Source organism: Zasmidium cellare (genome assembly GCF_010093935.1).
Source record: "Zasmidium cellare ATCC 36951 unplaced genomic scaffold M409scaffold_32, whole genome shotgun sequence".
NCBI classification, from domain to species: domain Eukaryota; kingdom Fungi; phylum Ascomycota; class Dothideomycetes; order Mycosphaerellales; family Mycosphaerellaceae; genus Zasmidium; species Zasmidium cellare.
In genome coordinates, this window is record NW_022986976.1 from 238,465 (window position 1) to 257,186 (window position 18,722).

The following is an 18,722-nucleotide window of genomic DNA, read 5'->3' on the forward strand; positions in this document are numbered from 1 at the left end:
GTCCTCGTATGCAGAAGGAAACTTGCACTGAGGAGCCTTGCTGTAATCTATACTCACGACCATGCAGTGGGCGCTGTCGGCCAGGGTGCGAGCCATGGGGTCATCGGTTGCTGGGTTGTTCAGAATCCAGCCTCCTCCATGGGCGCGGATGACCAGAGGTAGCGGATGGTCCTGAGAATATCCTGAGGGCAAGAACATGCGTGCCGCGAACAAGTTGGGCCGGCACGGATAGGTCTTGATGCGGTCGGGCTGCGTGGCTGGCGAAAGCCATGACGAGCGGGTGAGGTATATTCTGGCGTTGATGAAGGCACGGAAGCCTGCCCATCTCAAGTGCTCAACGTTGACCATGATGTCGATAATAGAGTCACGGATGATGTGTCTGCCAGCTCCGGTTGTCCGCTCATTAAGGGTTCTGTTTCGTACACAGAGCAAACGGCACAGCACACTACGACGTGCCTACGTTGAAACCGAAGCTGAATTTAAGTTTGCGCCGCGTACTTCTAAATTTCCAACGAAGGATTCCACTTGAACGGGTCTCGGTCAGCCTGACCTGGTAGACAAGACGACTGTTCGGTGGGCATGATAAGTTGCCAGTCAAATAACTGTCTCGAACCGAGAGACTGGGCTGCTCAGAAGGCTGCACCTTGACCTTGCAATGGCCGCACTCGAATTGACAAGCCGCGAGCTTGCTCACACCAGAAGCTTCAGGGGGCACTTTTGCAGCTGCTCCCAATCTCTGTGATGGTGCTGATAGGAACGATGATGAAGCGCAAGTCCACTTGACGCCACTCGAAGGTATCGTGATTGAGGTGCATCGCGTGCTTCCAGCTACATCGTGACGCGATGACTGTCCAGGGCGCTGATTAACGCTGCAGCCGCATACTCATCCGAACTTGGAAGACTACAGGGCAACCAGGCGATCAATGACGATAGATACGGAGTATCTCTAGAAGTGTCGCAGAGTGCATAACAGACATGAGCAAGTCGAAAAGGTACCAAAGGCATCAGAACCTTCTCCCTTGCCAATTTCCTTTTCAAGACGGCACTCTTCGCTACACCTCAGTGCTCGTCGTCGAAGCCCGCCGACGCTTCCCTTTAAGGAGTTCTGCCAATTTGGACGTTGGTGTCCGCCCAACACGAGGCGAGTACTCCAGCTGTCCATCTTCCATAGACAATCCACTATCCTGGCTCCTAGGCGAACGAGCAAACATGCTGCGCCTAGAATTCGGTTGTGGCTCACGTTGAGAGGGTTGTCGACTCGACTCATCTTTCTCCTCATCTTCTTCCCCCTCAGGAGTTGACTTGTCCTTCTTCTTGAAACATCTACCTAGGAACGAGAAGAGTTTCATAATGCGTACGAAAGCCTTTCTGAAACGATTTCTCCAGAAGGTCATGCCCCTGTTGGTATTAAGAGAGCCGATAAGGATAAAGAATGGAACGCAAACGGCCGCCAGCACAACGCCGAAAGTCCAGTAGCTGGGCGTTTGTGGCATGTTCGTCATGCCAAACACGGACGTGACGAACTGAGACGGCAGGAAGAAGATCGAGACGAGGGTCAGCAGCTTGATGTTGTGACCTTGCTGAACAGTAGTCTCAGTCGCTTCGACGGATTTGCGGCTTTCCTTGACGCTGGTGCCGACATAAAGCTCTTCGCGAAGGCCTCTGATTTCAGTACGTCGTTCTTCGTTGCCGTTGATGAGTTTGCGGAAAGCTTTCATCTGCGTTTCAAACTTCTGTCGCAGCGTGGCCATTCTGTATCTATGTCAGCTCGATCTTCTCCATTTGGATCGGCGGCAGCACACCTTTTCTTGTAGTACATGCTGCGCGGACTGTCTGAATCAGCAATGGGCCAGAGTGTCTTGTCCTTTCCTTCCCAGAGCTCATCGGTGAAGTTATGTTCGAATTCGTCCACGATCGTTCGAATGCTCTCGTTCATTATACCGAGTGTCTGATAGGCCCAGAAATATCGTCGGACGTATGTGAACTTCTCATCCTCGAACAGGAGGTCGTCACGATAGTTTCCATCGAACATGAAGGAAGAAGAGGGGGTAATGAGCTTCGTGATTGCACGATTGATATCCTCGAAACGCCTTTGTGCATCACGGAACTCGCCCAGGAGCGTCACCAAAAAGGCTTCAGGCCCATTGACATAATGCTTCTGAGTATCATGGACATCAGTGCTGCTCTTGAGGTCCGGATAGCACTGCAGGTTCAGCAAGTGCCAGGACGACCAAGGGTCGTAGATATTGCCGTATTCGTTCTGGTTTTGTGCACGGCGTGATGGATTGCGAACCTTGACCAATGTCAGACAGTGTAATTTCTCATTGTGATGGACGCACCTTGCGGATGGGCTTTCCGGTCAAAGCGAGAGCAACAACCGAATTACATCGGGTAATGCGAATATGCTTCGGATTATTGTCAATCTCCCCCGATGAAAGCTGCCAGGGCATTGGCTTGCAGTCTTCGCCAATGATGGTAAAGTACTGAAAGATGAAGATCTTGCTGCTTTGCCTACGTGCATCGAGGTCGAACGCTCGGTGTACGTCTGCAGTGGAACCATCGGCGACGATGAGTTGCTTGAAGATCTCGTCCATATCGAATGTGTTGCTGAGAGTATAGTGCAATGCGCCATATAGTATTGGACTCAGTTCTCGCATGATTGTGATACGTCCAACAGCTTTTCTGTCCTTCGATGGCGGATTGATGTCTTTGATGCAATGCCAAATCGCCATTGCCTTGGAGCTCTCATTATCAATTCCAAAGGCTTCGACCGCAAGAGGTGCGCCATCCGAGCCAATATCCCACACCTGATGTCCACTGAGGTGGCTGCGGTCCTCAACTGGCCCATTCTGGGTGGGAAATAGTGTATGCTCTCTGCCGTGAGACGCATTATTGATCGCACCGTTGCCAAGGATGTCTTTGAGAATCTCCCAGCCGTACTCATCCCAAGCCGTACTTATCAGATGCTGATGTAACCCTTCTTGATCATAGCTTGCAGGCGGAAGAGGCTCTTGAGCATAGAGTTGGTCGTCAGTTTGCTAGTCACCGGATTCTTCCCCTGTGCCCTTGGAGAACAGCGATGGAGCGCCGGCTGAAAGGCCAGTAGAAGTTTTATTTAGATTGAATTCACCTGCCACTGCACGAGCTGTCTGATCCTTTGGGGTGTTCGATCCAGTACCCGCTCGTTGACCTTGAGGGCGGCGAATGGGCGATTCAGAGTTGGATGCCAGGTTGTTAGAGAGCAAATCATGAACTTTCTGCATCGTATCGAAGTAGGCCTGTTTCTGCACCTCAAGACTTTGCAGGACATGATCCATTTTGGACGTGCTTTTCTGCTTCTCTGTGCTCTCCATGGTCGTGTCGTGCCCGTGTCACTGTTTCGAGCGGGCGCTGTTGTTAATGAGGGACAGCAGACATACTTGACCTACGTTGCAGCCGCAAGACAGCTCTTGCGAGCCTCACATTAGCCACTGATATCACGCACATCAGTGCCTTGCACCCTTTGTGCAGGCGGCTGCATGTTTGGCTGCTCGCGCATGTACTTCTGCGCAGCTTGTGCGAGCATCGCCGGAGGCACTGAGAAGGATAAGGTAATGCTTCGTCGCGTCGTTGACGAGCTCCCGCGAGGATCTGCAGCCTGATGCGAGTCTCCACGTTGATCGATACGACGAAGAAATTGTTTTGTTGATGGTGGTGGCTTTCTGACGACCAGCCGAAAAGGGGAGTTGCAATTTCATGCACGGACCAGAAGCAGTGACGTGAACGACTCCACCAATTGAACCTCTTCCACTCGCAACCACACGCATGAAATCTCCATCTTCACGAACACAGATAGTGAAGCTCCCCTCCCTACAACACGCTTGCTTCTGCGGTCTAATCGACTGGCACAAAACATATCTCGGCCACTTGGCTGTGTTACACTCCCGCCATGGCGTCACGATTGTTTAGACCAACAGTCTTCTACCGGAACACAACATATATTCGCCACGGATCTACGGTGCCCAAGCGTCGCCCACCTCCAGATGAGTCGACCCTCGCCGGAGCCCAGCACAAAGTGTCGTTATCTGGTCCTTCTCTTGGGCATTTGATTTCCGAGCTCAGCGCCACGAGACCAGGCATGGAAGCTCTCAGACAGCCTGGGCAGACCATATCTGAAGAGCATAGGTCTCTGATTAGGACTACTGCGAAGTTAATCCTTGGAGTACCCATTGTGATCGGGACGGGTATCGTGGGATACAACTACTTTCTCGATACGGATGAAACGTAGCATTTCGTTCCGAACATGAGCCTCGTTCTCAGCATGCGAGATCTACACGCACATCAAAGCTCCTCGTAACACGGTAGATCCTGCCACGTCCCGGACAGCTGCATTCTCGCTACATCGCCCGACTTTGCCTTCCTTGGCGAACGAGCGCTTTTCCTCCTCGCCCTCCCAAACAATCCACCAAGTCTCTGACTGAGTTGCCTGTTGTTCGGCGATTCCAAGCTTCCACGCCTCTCTATGTCCGGAAATGGTTTCCCTTCCTCGGGAAATAACGCATTCAAGGCCGCCACAGCCTTTTCCACCTCCTGGACCACGATCCTCAGCGCTGCGTTTTGCGTCTCCACCGGCATCACCCCGTCATCATCGTCGTCTGAAAAGCTCCGCAACACATCTCCTTCAAGGTCCATCAGCGCCAGCACCGAACAACACCCGCAGCAATTTTGGTCTATGCAAGTCATGACGTGCTCGTCCAGGTCCTCGTGTGATGGGATGCTGCACGGGACTTCGCCGGCTAGCATTCTTTGTATGCAACAGCAGAGCGAACTGAGGTCCAGAATTTCCTTGCCGATCGGTATGATGTTGGTCGCTCTTAGTCGTCCGCTCGATACGATCACGTCCATTTGGTGTTCCAACCTCGCCGCCATTTGGCACGCCATGTCGCGAATATCCGGTGGCAGTTGCAGGAAGCCGTTTGCGGGGTCGTGCGAAGTCGGAGGCGTCATGGTTCCCGAATGCGTTCCTTCCCTCATTTGAATATGCTCGTGTCGTCTGGTATAGGGAGGCTCGCCAAGAATCCTCGATGTCCGAGTTGTCTGGGCACGCTTCCTTTGTCCAGAGAGCAGCGTTCTTATAGGACTCCTGGCCTCAATCGAATTGTTGGTCCGCCACCTCAATATCCCACACTACTCGACCTGCAAGCTGCACTGCACAGTCGGGCCGGAGATGAGATTTTTATGTATGCAGTGTTTGGTGATCAGTGCTCTGCATCAGCAGCAGCAGCACGCGGGAGTCTCGGTGGGTGGGGAGACCAGAACGTGACCGAATGTTTCTGCAAGAATTCTCTTTCGGGGTGGAAGAAGAACAGAAGAACTAGACTCAAGTACAGTAATCACGAAACAACGGGCTTAGAAACACACGCAACGCTCGAAGAGAAACCAATGTAACCGCCGGTCTGAGAACTGCAAGAGAAAGGGAGTGCGCGCTGATGCGGCTGTTGAGGAAAAAAAAGTTGGGCCGCAAAAATCGGACCTCGCCAGGCGCCGAAGCCGTCCGTCTGCAATCAACGCGAGACTGCAGCAAGCAGCAAGTAACAAGAAAAACAGGTGCAGCGTAAGCCGTACTTGAAAGAAGGTCGAGTCGTTGTTTCCACTGCCCGTTGCACCGCGTCAGCCCCGCGGGATGGAGGTGTCCGTGTTGGAAACGGGGCTGGGGTCGGTTTCGTACGATCGAAGATGCACGAGTCTCTTGGGAACAGTGGCGCCAAGCGCGGTCGTGAGATGTTCGACGTTCCTGAAGTTTCCGAGCCCGGACGGCTCGTTCCGCGGGTTGCCATGTTGCTTGGATCAACTATAAACTGGCTCCTCCCTATCCTCAGGCTCTGGTCCCAGGCCGTGATTTTGTCTGGAAGGAAGGACTTGTTAGCTTTGAACGAGAGATACGTCGGCTTGGCTGGGCGAATCACCTCAGATACCCGAACTCTTGAGGGGTTATCAACGGATTCTTCCGGTGCTCAGGGTTGTCGGGATCCTCCCTTAGTATCTTTGCAAAACAGAGGACACTAAACGCAAAATCCCAAGGCGGAAGTAGCGCATAGTCATCAAACGCGTCTTCATATGTCCAGTCTTCTCTGCGCTTGGGGATCCCATGCGGGAGCTGCTCTTCAAATTCCGCCCACTCGCAAAGGATATTGATGAGGTTGAAATGCGTCATGATTCTGTCTGCAGAACTTTGCTCTAACGTCGCGTTTAGGGCAGGTCGTAGTTCGGGGTGGTCGTAAGAAAGTACAATCTTCCGAATCATGTAGTATGATGGAGGGAATGAGAGGATCTCAAAAGGCGGCCATTCCATTATTCTGGGCGACTCTCTCTCCATCCTTGTAAGGAGGATATCTGCCAGGGAGACAAGCTCTGCATACTTCACGAGCAGACGTAGCCAGAGGTGAGGAGCGAGTTCTGTCGTGGTTGGGTCCGAGGATAACTCGTTTGTCGGTGTAGTATACCTTGCTTCGACTTTGGCGAGGTCGACGGCGTCGTCGTAAGCCGGAATACTCTCTTCAAGTACTGCTTTGCTGATGTGGTCGGCATTCTCCAGCCAAATGGCATGCAAGCGCCGGTTCACTCTGCAGAAGCTGACTGCGTCATGGATATCGTGACTCAAAGCGAAGACAAGAAGCAGCAGCTCACTTGGCAAGTCCGTGAGCGTAGGCATGATCCTGTCAATTGGCAAGCAGGCTACGTGTGGATGTGAAAGGCACCCTTCACAACAGTCAGCCTTTATGACTTGAGTCGTTCCGACGAGGATCTCAGGGGATGCTTACTGATTCGAGGGGAATTTTGCGCTCAAGATAGCCTGTTGTTTGATGCGAGGCGCTCGAGGTGGCCGAAGGCGATGATAACGTGTATCGACGGCAAAAAGCAATCGTGGATGTTCTAAACGGTCCCAAAGAACAAGTGGTAGCGCTCAAGTGTCGAGGTCGCAGAGGTCGAAGCGAAGGCGTTTCAAGTAATGACTCGAGGACAAAGATTTACAATAGCAAGGAATGCCCCACGAACTCGCCTTGCACATACCGAAAAGCGTGGCCACATTAACAAAGCCGGAGTTCCGCTTGCAGTCCGTTCGCGTCCAACATGTTGGAATGTTAAAGAAAGTAACGTCATCGGCATTCAGACCCCACAGCCTTGCATTTATGAAAGAGAAGACTTGCCATAGTCACTATCGGTAGAACTTGCGCTCTAGACGATCCACTTATAGCTTCGAAGGCACCCTGAAGCCCGGAAAACAAAGAAACGTCGACAAAATGGTGCTGGCCGGTCTCGGGTTGGCGCGAATGCGCCATTTGTCCCGTTGTTACCGGATTGGGTATTGCGGCCGTGCTTTCAGGCTATGTCGTTGCAGTGACCCGGCAAGACGATAGCCGTCGCTGCAGCCGAAGGTGACGAGTCAGGCGACGAGTTAACGAGCAGTATAGAGACTACCACCTATGGCCAAGCTTCTCAAAGGTCGTAGGTATGTAGAGTTTCTTTATGTGTGCTCACTGTCAGCACCTAGAAGCGAAGAGAGGTGAGAACCGCGCGTCTTTAGAGTCGTGAGCACCACCTCATAGATAGCCCTTCGACACACTAATATACAAACGGGTCTGCTAGTCTTTGGTAGTAGTGGCTAGCATTTGGGCATTGCGCGATAGGTTGGCGAAGGACCATTTGCCTCGAGCAACTTGGAGACTCGAGAAACTCCAGACGTGCTGCCCTCAGATCTCTCTTGTCGAAGCTCATATCCTCCTTGGCATGTTCAGGAGACGGAATAGTACTCGCAGATGGTACGATGACGTCCCTATCGTGTTGCTAAACATCGACCCCATCTCACTTGTTGTTGGTCATCTACTTACGCATTAACATTGAATTGGCATTGACATCTATTAACGTTGTGACCTCGCCGTTGTTACTGATTACCACCTGAATTCGTGCGCCATAACGTCTTGTTAGAAGGAGGCACTGCTAAGAACTTGTAGCTTCATCACTAAATGAAACAAAACGACAGTGAAACGCTCCTCCGATGAACCTCTAAGATGTTTTTCTAGAGAGTTGAATAGCCTTTCTAAGAGAGGAAAGGAATCGTCCCAAGATTTCGATCTGTACAGCGTGCATCAGGAAATACTGGAGAGGCATCTAAGGCTGCGCACAAGCCGTCGTCCATGAGTCACGCTTGGCAGCCTCGTTCACCGGGCGAAAGACGTCTTCCACGTTGCAGTGATTACGCGTCCGAGGCAATTCCTCGACATTGATCCACTCGATCCTAGTCAACATTCTTTTGTCCCAGACTTGTCTCATTCCCAGGACTCAGCGCAACAATGCAGTGAGGCCGCGAGCTGTCTTTGGAACATGTCTCAAGAGCCCAACAGTATAGTGACTTCCTTGTAGAAAGAGTCAATCTCAGAATCAGAGACAGCCAACAAGCGGAAGAGTTAGCGAGGTCGTTCTTTCGTTACAGGTATATATGAGCTCGACCATATATGCACTTCGTTGCTCGAGTCCAGTTCAGAATAGTACTTGTCTTTCTTCAGTCGCTTCATTTCATCTCAATCCTTAGGCCTGGTGCCACACAATCTGTTCTCTGCAAATGCTTTTGATCATCCTTCCTCTGTTCTTCTTGTACAAACATTTGGTCCGCCTGTCACTTGCTATCCAGCCCGGTCAGCTTAGTATGTTCCTTCCCCGATCAGCATCCACGCTCCCCCAAGTCTTGTTCGAGCACGGCTCGCGCTAATGCGTATGGACGATATCTAGGGATAGCATTCATTGAGCCAGATCACCAGCCTGCCGGCTACAGCCTGTACGGATCCATCGCCACCATTGCAGGACTGAGCGAATGGAGCGACAGAGAGGTTCTCCACCTCACACAAGTCGCACGCGACGACATCATCGATGCCACAAAAGATCAGGGCAAGAAGAGCCACGCAAAACCTCGCGCGACCACGACGCTCGTGGTGGGCGATACGGCGTACATATCCTCATCTATCAAAGGAGGCCCTTACCTCTATCTCAGGAACGGCAATTCTCAGGGGAGTCGATTCACGCACCTCAATCCGGCGCGGCTACGCACGGGGCCGATACACGATGCCCTCACACGCGTTCGGCTCAAGCCCGAGAGCCTTGGGACAGGACACCTAAGCGGTGCGTCCTGTGGTGAGCCCATGGCGGCCCTGGCATATTGCGCCCGCAACGACCAAATAGACCTCAGCAACTCCAAGATCGTCACGATACTGGGCAACAAGTCGAAAAAAGGATATCACATTGTACCGCCGTGTGGTGAGGCTCCGGTGAGTTTTTCGTCGTAGCCGCATCAGGCTTTCTGCGACTGCTTCCGCGGGCTAAGGCTAACTGATCTATTCACAGGAGTACCCAGGCGCGTGGGGCTGCCGTCAGTTCCTTCAAGAACTATGTCCGGACACGTACGTGATTCCAGTTCATACTGAACCTCTGTCACGGGACGTATCGACAAGCGATATAGCCATCAGGTATGCTCGGTATCCCTGAGTGCCCAACGCTCTCCTGGGGCGGCGTGATGCTTCGTGCAGTCATTGCGCGATTTGGGACCACCCTGCTGGCAGGGACCCAATAAAGGTAAGCCATGCCGATATACACAGACCTCTCAATCTCATCGTTGAGTAATTTCATAATGTCTTTCGTACGTACCTTCACACCCAACAACCTGCCCCGGAGTTCTACCAAATCCGGGATCAACAGAGGAAGAGACAGCTTGATGTATCACTTCGCTGTATTGTCTGTTGTCGTTCGCTTCGATTTTGGCATTCGGAAATATGTGGCCACTTTGTATCTATTGTGAAACAATTAGCAAAAGTTCAACTTGGCACTTTCAGAAGTTAGATTTCGATGAACACTCACTCAAACAAACAACTCGAAGACCCCAGGTGCTACATATCTATCTCAAGTGTTCGACACATACTACGCACGCACCACAGCTACCGATGGTGTCGTCTTCTGCAGCCTCACTTCATGTGCTCACTGACGGAGCGTAGAATTTAGCCCATTGTGACAGAGTGTAGCGCTGGTCCAAGGTTTCCACAGGCGCCAGAAGCAGCCACACGCATTGCAGAGCCTAGTGATTGCTGTATGAGTGTGAAGATGACAACCACGAATAGGGTGGCAGTGATGTAGGTATTGGACAGAGGGTAGTTTTGCGAGGTGCAGTCAGTTAAGCGCGCACAATCCTCTGTGCTCTCTCCACACCAAAGCGGAGGGATGTGGATGGGCCTTTGAGTTATCGCACCAAGCTCCCTGCCGCACCTTCATCAATGCTGCAGCGGTCGCACAGCCCGGCCACTTCTCCCTGACCTCACTTCATTGACCCTCCACTGACAAATTGATTGAGCCGATTCTTGTTGGTTGTCTTTGTCATTGCCGTGCGACACGCACCCTGAACTGCCACTACCGGCCCCGGAGAGAAAGGATCTCGGCACGCCGTCTCCCACGCGCCCCGGCCCGCCTCAACATCGTCCACACCTCCAATCACGCAGCGCCGGCACCAAGTGAACCGTCTGGAGCGGCGAGGGACCACCTCCATCTAAGCCTGGCGGGCGAGACACACCACAGCATTCCACCGCGACGCTATCCACCACCACCACCCACCCTTTCACCCACCGCACCCTTCGCTGCGACCTGCGCCGACCCGGTGGCGACACAATACCAACAGCCGCGGCCCACCCCGAACAGGCGGTATAGCACCGAAACCCTGCCATCAACACGTGAGGTAAGAGGCGGCGTTTGAGGGTCCAGCTTGGCCATTGCGGTTGGTGAGGAGCGAGTTTCGGGCGCGGACATTGCGACAGCAGCGAGCAGAGCAGAACAGAGCAGAGGAGCAAGGAACATGGCACAACCAGCGACGCAGAGCTTGAAGGTGCGCAGCGAGCTTCCACCCGGCTCCACGAGCGCGATACTGATTGCGATGTACAGTGCGTGGTTACGGGCGATGGTGCAGTCGGCAAAGTAAGAGCAGCGACATTTTTCGGTCTTGATGAGATGGCTGACGCGAGACCAGACATGTCTTCTGATATCCTACACCACCAATGCCTTCCCGGGCGAATACATTCCTACAGTGTAAGCGATTGGAGGAAGGGCCTTGCATGTTGAGCTTGAACTGATGAACAACAAGCTTCGACAACTACTCGGCGAGCGTCATGGTCGACAACAAGCCCATTAGCTTAGGGTTGTGGGATACGGCCGGACAAGAAGACTACGACCGACTGCGACCCTTATCATACCCGCAGACCGACGTCTTTCTGATCTGCTTCTCGATCGTGAGCCCATCGTCGTTCGACAACGTCAAAGCCAAGGTAAAACATCCTGCAAGCATAGACAAAGAGCTTGTAGCTGACAATGGCGATGTACAGTGGTACCCCGAAATCGAGCACCACGCGCCTGGCGTACCGATCATCCTCGTAGGCACGAAGCTCGATCTCAGAGATGACCCCGAAGTGCGCGAGCAGTTGCGACAGAGGAAGATGGCGCCCATTCAGTACGAGCAAGCAGTGCAGGTGGCCAAGGAGATCAAGGCGGTGAAATATCTGGAGTGTTCTGCTCTAACCCAGCGGAACCTGAAGAGCGTGTTTGACGAAGCTATCAAGTAAAGAATACTCTATGGCCTGAAGAAGGGCAGGGCTAACATATCGCGTAGGGCCGTCATCAGCCCCCGACCTCCCACCAAGGTCAAGAAGTCGAAGTGCTCGATCCTTTGAGATCATCCATACGATACCCAGCATTGCATTTCGACAGTCCTACCGCTGGCTCCTTTACACCATCATTTGGATTGTGGAAGGACAGGCCAAGCAAGAGATGACTTCGGACTGCAGCATCATCGGATCATTTCCTCAATGTCATCACAGTTGCAAAGCAAGCCAGAGCGCCCAGCGGAGAGCGCAACTCATAGATCACTACAGATCGCAAGACTCATCAAATGATTCCACCTTCAAATCCCCACGATTGCGTTAGCGGCAAGCTTCTACTTTTTTCAATCCAACTCCATTGAGCGGCGAAACGAAAGGAAGGGCGATTGTTGAGTACTTGCGCGTGTTTCTTGTGTCAGTTGTCGGAAAGTGTGTTGTTTTGGGCAGACGGGCTCGGAACGAAGGAAGGACCGCGTTCGATACCATCTCTTACCATGGTCTTGTCTTGGTTTGTGCCAAGGGGCTGCAGCTAGAGTAGGCGCGGACATCCGGAGCAATGGTCAGTCAGCTGGACGAGGGTCCCTCGTGTAGATAGTTTGACAAATGCTCGCGGACTCGAGTTCAAGATGTGTTTCAAGAATGTTTCGTCCAAGGCAAACCCCTTTGGCCATCTCAGTCAGTGTCGAAGCATGACGAAGGGATATGAATTGTATGAGCTCTCTGGTGTCGATATGCGTGAGCAAAGGCGCTGGAGATCGCTTGATCTTCTTCACATCGACTACCCCATAGCAATGTAGAATAGAACAAGCGGCTCAAATAGACTTCCATACTCGAGCAACATCTCCACCAATCACATGCCCTCCATAAGCACGAGCCAAACCTCCCAAGCTAAACCGAACTTCCGGAGCTTTCTTCGCCATCACCATCCATCCACCTCACATCTCTCTCCTCGGCTTCACAAACACCACCAAAACCCGAACCCAACCTCGCCATCACCACCACCACCCCATCAACGTGACTATGCCCCGCCAATCCCGCGGCCCAGCCCCAGCCCCCAGGCGCCCCGTCGCCGCCGCACCACCGCCTCGTCCAGCACCCCAGCAGCAACAAACCCGCCAGGCCTCCACCGCCGCCCACCCGCAACAACAACAAGCTCCTCCGCAGCAACAAGCCCCTCCAGCCGCAGGAAGCCAAGGCCCAGGTCTCTTCGGTCAGATGGCCAGCACCGCTGCGTAAGCCCCTCCCCTCCCACCACCCCCCTCCAACACAACCCCCTCATCTAACCTACATCTATGAACAGCGGCGTCGCAGTCGGCTCCTCAATCGGCCACGCCGTCGGCGGCTGGTTCGGCGGTGGCTCGTCCGCTGCAGCGCCAGCGGAAGCCGCACCCCCAGCGGAACAACAGCAATACTCCACCATGACGAACCAAAGCGCTCCCTCGGTCTGCGCGAACCAAGTGCAGGATTTCCGAAGGTGCATGGATGAGAATAGTGGCAGTTTGACGATTTGTGGGTGGTATTTGGATCAGTTGAAGGCTTGTCAGGGGGCGGCGAGTCAGTATTAGGGGATGATGCTGGGGATTTGGATGAGGGATGGGGAGGTGAAGGGGGAATAAAAAGTCCGCTCAGAAAGATTGCATGTGTATATATCAGCATTCGCATGGGAAGAGGAAGGAACATCAAAAGAACATGGCATGGCCAAGTAGCAGAGATTAGAGAGTGGAATTATACATCTCTCCTCAACCTACCTACACAACTCTCCCCGTTTTCGTGAGGGCTCTCACTTACGAAAAGGAACACCAAACAGCAGCGAGTGTGATGTACAAAGCGTTGTTTTCGAAAAAGGTACATACAAAAACTCTATCTCTCATCCTCTCGCAAAAAAACGCTCTCGTCGGCGGTTCAGGGGGTATATCTACAACTTGGAAAAGCAAGCAAAGCAACAAAAGCAGAAACAAAAACAAACAAAACACACTCCACCACGGGATAATCACCAAGACGTACACCCCTCGTCAGAAGTCTGCCGTCTCAATCGAAACCCAAAAACTCGGAAACTCGGCGGTGTAGTAGTACTCGGTAGGTTGTCGACGAGGAAGCCACATTCCAAGCTCTTCTGTGGTATCGCGGCTCTCTCCTTGCTTCGTTTCATCTCATTTGATTACTCCACCTCTCCTCTTCTTCTTCTTCTTCTACGCCATGCTTTCATGGGATGTTCGTATCGTACTCGATGCTCGATTTCCGCTTAGTCCCGTTCGATCGAAAGGCCTCTTCACTTAATACCGCACGCTCCCACCGGAAAACTCCCTCTTCTCGCCCGAAGCACCTCGAACAGCCAAACTCGTCGCCGCAGTCGTATGGCTAGTCGTGCTCACGCTCCGCGGCACAGACGAACCGGTCGCGCCTAATGTGCTCTGGCTCGGCGCCGTGGGTGGTGAGAACTGTCTGCTGCTTTGGCTCGCCATTCGACCTTCTCGAGGCACAGCCGCCACCGGGGTGACGCCTCCCTTGATCCTCTGCCTCGCGCCGGGCAGGTTCTTCAGACGGGATGTACGCCAGTTCTCGTACCACTTCGTGCGACTTAGTTCTCGCAACTCGCTGCGCCATTCGGAGAAGATGCTATCGCGGAGACGGCCGAAGTCGCAATGGTCGGCGTCGTAGGGGTCTGCGAAGCCCCAGGGGAAGCGGCGGCCAATCTTCTCGTGTTTCGATGATTTGGACTTGGGCGCATATGGAGGGAGGTCGTAAATGTCGGGGGAGATGATGGACATCGGGAGGTAGGGTGGTTCGCCGTCGTCAGAGGGTGCGCCGCCGATGGCTGAGAGGGAGGACTGGCGCTTGTGGGCTCGGCGGGTCTTAGGGACTGGAAGTTCGTCGCCCTCGTCACTGTCCTCCTCTTCACCATTGGCCTCGCCATCTTCTTCCTCCTCTTCGTCTTCGCCGTCATCTTCCAACTCCAAGGCCTCTAGCGGATCCAGCTTGGCGACTCGCAGCGCCTCCCAGACAGCACGCTTCAGGAACGCCATGTGGCCAACCGTTAGTGTGTCAGCTTTTGAGATGACTGGAATGACAGTCGTCTTGCCCCAAAGCGCACGCATGACCTGCAAATCAAGATCATCGTCCAGACTGCCAGTGTGGGAGCCATTCTTCTGAAAGGCCGCAGAAGCACTGATAGTCGTGTCCAAACGAACAGGATCCAGAATGAGAAAGACGCAGTGGATATGAGTGTCTTTTACGCCAGGACTTCGCATCACCTTCTGCTCCTCAACGAACGTATCCTCGAATTTGGCTTCCACAAAAGCGGTCATCTCCCTCAGCTGCAAATCGACGACGTTCTTTTCCAGACCGGCGGAATCCCACAGCGTCAAGCCAATACGCTCGCTGTCGATTTCGGTCTCGAGGTATTGTGATGTGAAAGACGATCGATTGCCACCGACTTGCGATTCTGGCTGGTGGTCCGAGCCCTTCTTGTGAGAAGGCAAAGCGAGTGAATGTCGAAGGAAGGAGATGAAGGATGACTTCCCACTGTTTTTGGCACCAATGACCAGGACGCTGTCGAGAGTCAGTGAAAGACGTTGAAGATGAATGAAAGATGTGCTTACTTGAATGGCGTCGGATCCTTCCTTCTGCGCACCCTACGAGGACTGTTGACCGCGTTAACATTGACTGTGGTGCTGGCATAGGAAAAACGTCCTCGATTGGTCATGCTCTCAGTTCGGTCGTAGCTCGGGTTCACAACATACTCTCCATTGGTTTTGGGGGCTCGTGAATCGGGTGGTGAAGTCGAGTCGCGGGGCATGCCATTGGCGCCGCGAACGGCGTAGGCGGGTGAGGAGGAGCTGTTGATGTTGCTCGAGGGCGCCATGGCGGAGGGGCGGGAGAAGTTGGTGGCGGGTTGCGAATGAGTGTAGGCGTTGTTGAAGATGGCGACGCTGTCTGGCCGGGCATCTTCTCCTCCAAAGGTGGCAATGCCAGGGAGTGGGTTTAGTGAAGGCAGGTGCGGTGGTTCTCGAGGAAGTGATGCTTCGCGGCGGGCCTGTTCAGCTTGCTGCTGCTTCAGCTTGCTCGACTTCCGCAGCATGGTGAATGACGACTTGCGCGAGGTTGTCGAACTGTTGCTGCCCTGTCGAGGTTTATGTTGCGACTGTTCTTTCCTGGCGGCAGCGTCTGCATGCGCCTGGGAGATGCGAGTGTTGGGAAGAGGAGGGGCGCTGGCGTCAGCGGTATAGACACCGTTTGCGCTGTTCTGCTGCGACGAATTGCTGGTGGAGCGCTTCAAAAGACTGCTGAAGCTCGACCCTCTGCGGCGGCCAGTGTGGGATCGACTGTCGACAGACGCCGCCTCGTCACCGCCAGCTCCTGCGAACGGACCTCTCTCTCGCGTGGCAGTCGCCCCTCCGTTGTTCAATGTCTGGTCCGGCAGATAGCCCTCAACACCGCGGTGTCCTTCAGCGACGGTCGAGTATGCGTGGTGGTGATGGGTGGTGGGAGAGACAGGACCAGGCACAGGCACAGGCGGCGGCGCGCGATGGGGCACGCTCCAGTCGACACCATCTCGCAGCCGGTCGGCCTCGCGATACCCTGTCGCCATGGTCGTTTCACGCGTGCAGTCCAGTGTGCCACAAACTGCCCAACCGCCCTATCGAAATGTCCGCAAGAACCACTGGGTGAGCCGCGCGTCAAGTGAATCTCGTGCAGGCCAGTCTCTACAGCGACGACGTCACAGGGGCGGCCGGATGGAGGTGCGAGTGAAGGAGAACAACGACACGCGAGCAAACAACTTCTGTCGGCGACGTCGCGGAGCTGGAAACTCTGTGCGTCTGACTCTCTGCGTATGCTTAGCGACGACGTGCGCTCCTGGCCGTGCCACCTCCGGACGAGTAATGAGGTGGGGTGAGGCGTTCGGTTTCACTTGCGCCTGCCAGGATCCTGAAACGCCTCGAAGGATGCGCCTTGGCAACGCATGCGGGTTTAGAGTTCAATGTCAGGTACTAAAAACAACGCCTCCAACAGATGGCTCCAGCATTGATCGGATGGCCTCGGTGATGATATCGTTTACGAAATGTACGTGAGATACAGTCACACACAACAATTCGTCCTTCAATCACCTTCCTGCTGCCCGACGATCCAATTCCGGCCTGAGCTCGGCGACAGCAGCACGCATGAAGTAGCGAGCTTATTCATGGCCAGAAGATGCTACTGCAGGTGGATGAGAAGAGCTTCCCGTACATTTCAGCCACCGTCGTCAATCCAGGCGATCACTGATGGACAGCTTCTCATCAGCATATTCTAGCAGTACAGGAATCTGCGCATATCCCCTCGACATTGGTTCTGTCTGTGCCATCCGTAACTCCGATACAGCCTCTCCCACATGACACCGCCACCCATATAACGCCTTTTGCTGTTCAAAATCATCCATCGGGCTTCATCCTCTTGTTGCCCATTCCCATCCCTCCATTGAATCCTCCGCCATATCCGCCCTGCATCCCCCCTTGCTGAAAGCCTCCACCCCAGCCGCCTCGTCCACCACCCATCATGTTTCCACGTCCACCGCCCATACCCATACCCATTCCGCCCATGCCGCCAAATCCACCACGATTCATCATGCCTCCTCGACCCATGTTCCCATAATTGCCCATGTTCATTCCGTTCATCATGCCCATGTTGCCCATACTCATCATCGGGTTGTTGAAGCCACCGCCCATACCTCCCATTGCACCAGCGTTCCATCCTCCCTGTTGCTGGTTCATTCCACCTTGGAATCCACCTCTGTTGTTGTATCCGCCTCCGCGATTGTTGAAATTGCCACGATCGCCGCCTCTGAATCCTCCGCCTCGGTTGTTGAAGTTGTTATATGCGCCTCCCCGTCCTCCGTGTGATGGTGTGAATTCTTTCTTAGTTTGCGCTCCGCTGTCTCGTCCTTTGAAAGGGTTTCCGATCGGTGAGAAGTAAACGTGGAACGAGTTCGCTCTCTTGCCTTCGGTTTCGCCTTTCTCTGCATTGGGAGGTGATCGCACCTCAATCGCCTTCTTGACTGCATCCGCCGCTGCAGGATTACTGAATTCAAGATATGCTTCTCCTCTAGACTTGCCGTTGATTTTGTGCTCTCCAAACATCACATCGCGAAGCTGATCTTCCACGGATGCCGTCGCGCAGAATGCACGTAGATCTTCTTCAGTGGTCCACCAATGTAGGTCGTGAATTTTCAATGCGGCTGTCGCGGAGGGGTCGGTAGGTTGTTGATGTGAGAGAGTGGATGCTGAGGGCTGCCTGCTGCGGTATTCTTCGTCGCCGTAGTCTTGCTCTTCAGCTTTTCGCTTCGTGCCTTGTGAAGCTCCGGCCGCGGAATCGTTCTTCTCCTGGTCTTGTTGCGCCTGGTCTGACGGCCCGTTCTGTCCATTGCTGTTGTCATTGTGCTGTGCTGAACCTTGCGCGTCATTCGCACCATCGTATCCAAAGTCATCATCATCAAACTCGAGCCTATCTTCAGGAGCGTACTCTTGTTGTGTCCCCGATGGTTCTTGGCCGTCATCGCCGTAGATGTCGATGTCGAAAGTGTCGTCTTCTCCAGACATGGTTGCCAGAGTCCGGCTGCGTTGCGACTATACGAGCGAAGAGTGGTATGTTAATGATTGTCAATGTGGGACTGCTAGGAGCAGACTGCTTTCTGAAGGAGTAAGTGTCCTGCGTTTCTCGGGTTATGTACACGCCTCGAGCAAGGTCAAGCAGGTTCAGTCTGAGTAGCATACAATCAGTCTCATCGTCTCAGCAAGTGATGTATCAGACAAGGTATCGTAACTTCCACCATCCCTCATGACATCTCAGACATGGCTCATACGTACAGTTTCTCGTTGTCCTCGACTCCAAAAAGCGCGCAGCAGATATTGTACAATAGTCCAGTGTATTCCTTTGCCTCAATGCGCCTGCTCCCAGTTACAAATGATAGCTCTCGCGCCAGCTCCCAAGTTCAATGATCGTTAACGCTCAAGGCTTCGGGTCGTTTGCTCAGGCCGAGTGTGGGCGCTGGCGAGAAGGGATGGCGAGAGCTGTGGTATCGATTGC

At 53.6% G+C, this 18,722-nt stretch overlaps 8 protein-coding genes across 8 annotated transcripts; 3 read left to right on the top strand and 5 right to left on the bottom strand.

Annotated features, from left to right (window-relative positions):
- Positions 1–1,052: 1,052 nt before the first annotated feature.
- On the bottom strand, positions 1,053–3,353 carry M409DRAFT_26543 (uncharacterized protein; the record flags this gene model as incomplete). The annotated part of the gene is made up of 4 exons (XM_033808156.1): positions 1,053–1,752; positions 1,803–2,293; positions 2,340–3,010; positions 3,131–3,353. The coding sequence occupies 4 exons, from the start codon at positions 3,351–3,353 to the stop codon at positions 1,053–1,055; spliced, it is 2,085 nt and encodes a 694-aa protein (XP_033663985.1).
- Positions 3,354–3,928: 575 nt separating this feature from the next.
- On the top strand, positions 3,929–4,267 carry M409DRAFT_26544 (uncharacterized protein; the record flags this gene model as incomplete). Its single annotated transcript, XM_033808157.1, has 1 exon — positions 3,929–4,267. The coding sequence occupies one exon, from the start codon at positions 3,929–3,931 to the stop codon at positions 4,265–4,267; it is 339 nt and encodes a 112-aa protein (XP_033663986.1).
- Positions 4,268–4,320: 53 nt separating this feature from the next.
- M409DRAFT_57771 (uncharacterized protein) lies at positions 4,321–4,986 on the bottom strand (the record flags this gene model as incomplete). Its single annotated transcript, XM_033813726.1, has 1 exon — positions 4,321–4,986. One exon carries the CDS (start codon positions 4,984–4,986, stop codon positions 4,321–4,323), a length of 666 nt encoding a protein of 221 aa, XP_033663987.1.
- A 955-nt stretch (positions 4,987–5,941) lies between these two features.
- On the bottom strand, positions 5,942–6,691 carry M409DRAFT_26545 (uncharacterized protein; the record flags this gene model as incomplete). Its single annotated transcript, XM_033808158.1, has 1 exon — positions 5,942–6,691. The coding sequence occupies one exon, from the start codon at positions 6,689–6,691 to the stop codon at positions 5,942–5,944; it is 750 nt and encodes a 249-aa protein (XP_033663988.1).
- A 4,176-nt stretch (positions 6,692–10,867) lies between these two features.
- Positions 10,868–11,735, top strand: M409DRAFT_26546 (uncharacterized protein; the record flags this gene model as incomplete). The annotated part of the gene is made up of 6 exons (XM_033808159.1): positions 10,868–10,897; positions 10,954–10,986; positions 11,039–11,097; positions 11,153–11,333; positions 11,391–11,623; positions 11,675–11,735. The coding sequence occupies 6 exons, from the start codon at positions 10,868–10,870 to the stop codon at positions 11,733–11,735; spliced, it is 597 nt and encodes a 198-aa protein (XP_033663989.1).
- A 948-nt stretch (positions 11,736–12,683) lies between these two features.
- On the top strand, positions 12,684–13,228 carry M409DRAFT_26547 (uncharacterized protein; the record flags this gene model as incomplete). Its single annotated transcript, XM_033808160.1, has 2 exons — positions 12,684–12,895; positions 12,964–13,228. The coding sequence occupies 2 exons, from the start codon at positions 12,684–12,686 to the stop codon at positions 13,226–13,228; spliced, it is 477 nt and encodes a 158-aa protein (XP_033663990.1).
- Positions 13,229–13,936: 708 nt separating this feature from the next.
- Positions 13,937–16,251, bottom strand: M409DRAFT_68726 (uncharacterized protein; the record flags this gene model as incomplete). Its single annotated transcript, XM_033817963.1, has 2 exons — positions 13,937–15,212; positions 15,263–16,251. The coding sequence occupies 2 exons, from the start codon at positions 16,249–16,251 to the stop codon at positions 13,937–13,939; spliced, it is 2,265 nt and encodes a 754-aa protein (XP_033663991.1).
- Positions 16,252–17,071: 820 nt separating this feature from the next.
- Positions 17,072–18,235, bottom strand: M409DRAFT_68727 (uncharacterized protein; the record flags this gene model as incomplete). Its single annotated transcript, XM_033817964.1, has 1 exon — positions 17,072–18,235. One exon carries the CDS (start codon positions 18,233–18,235, stop codon positions 17,072–17,074), a length of 1,164 nt encoding a protein of 387 aa, XP_033663992.1.
- Between the last annotated feature and the right edge of the window lie 487 nt (positions 18,236–18,722).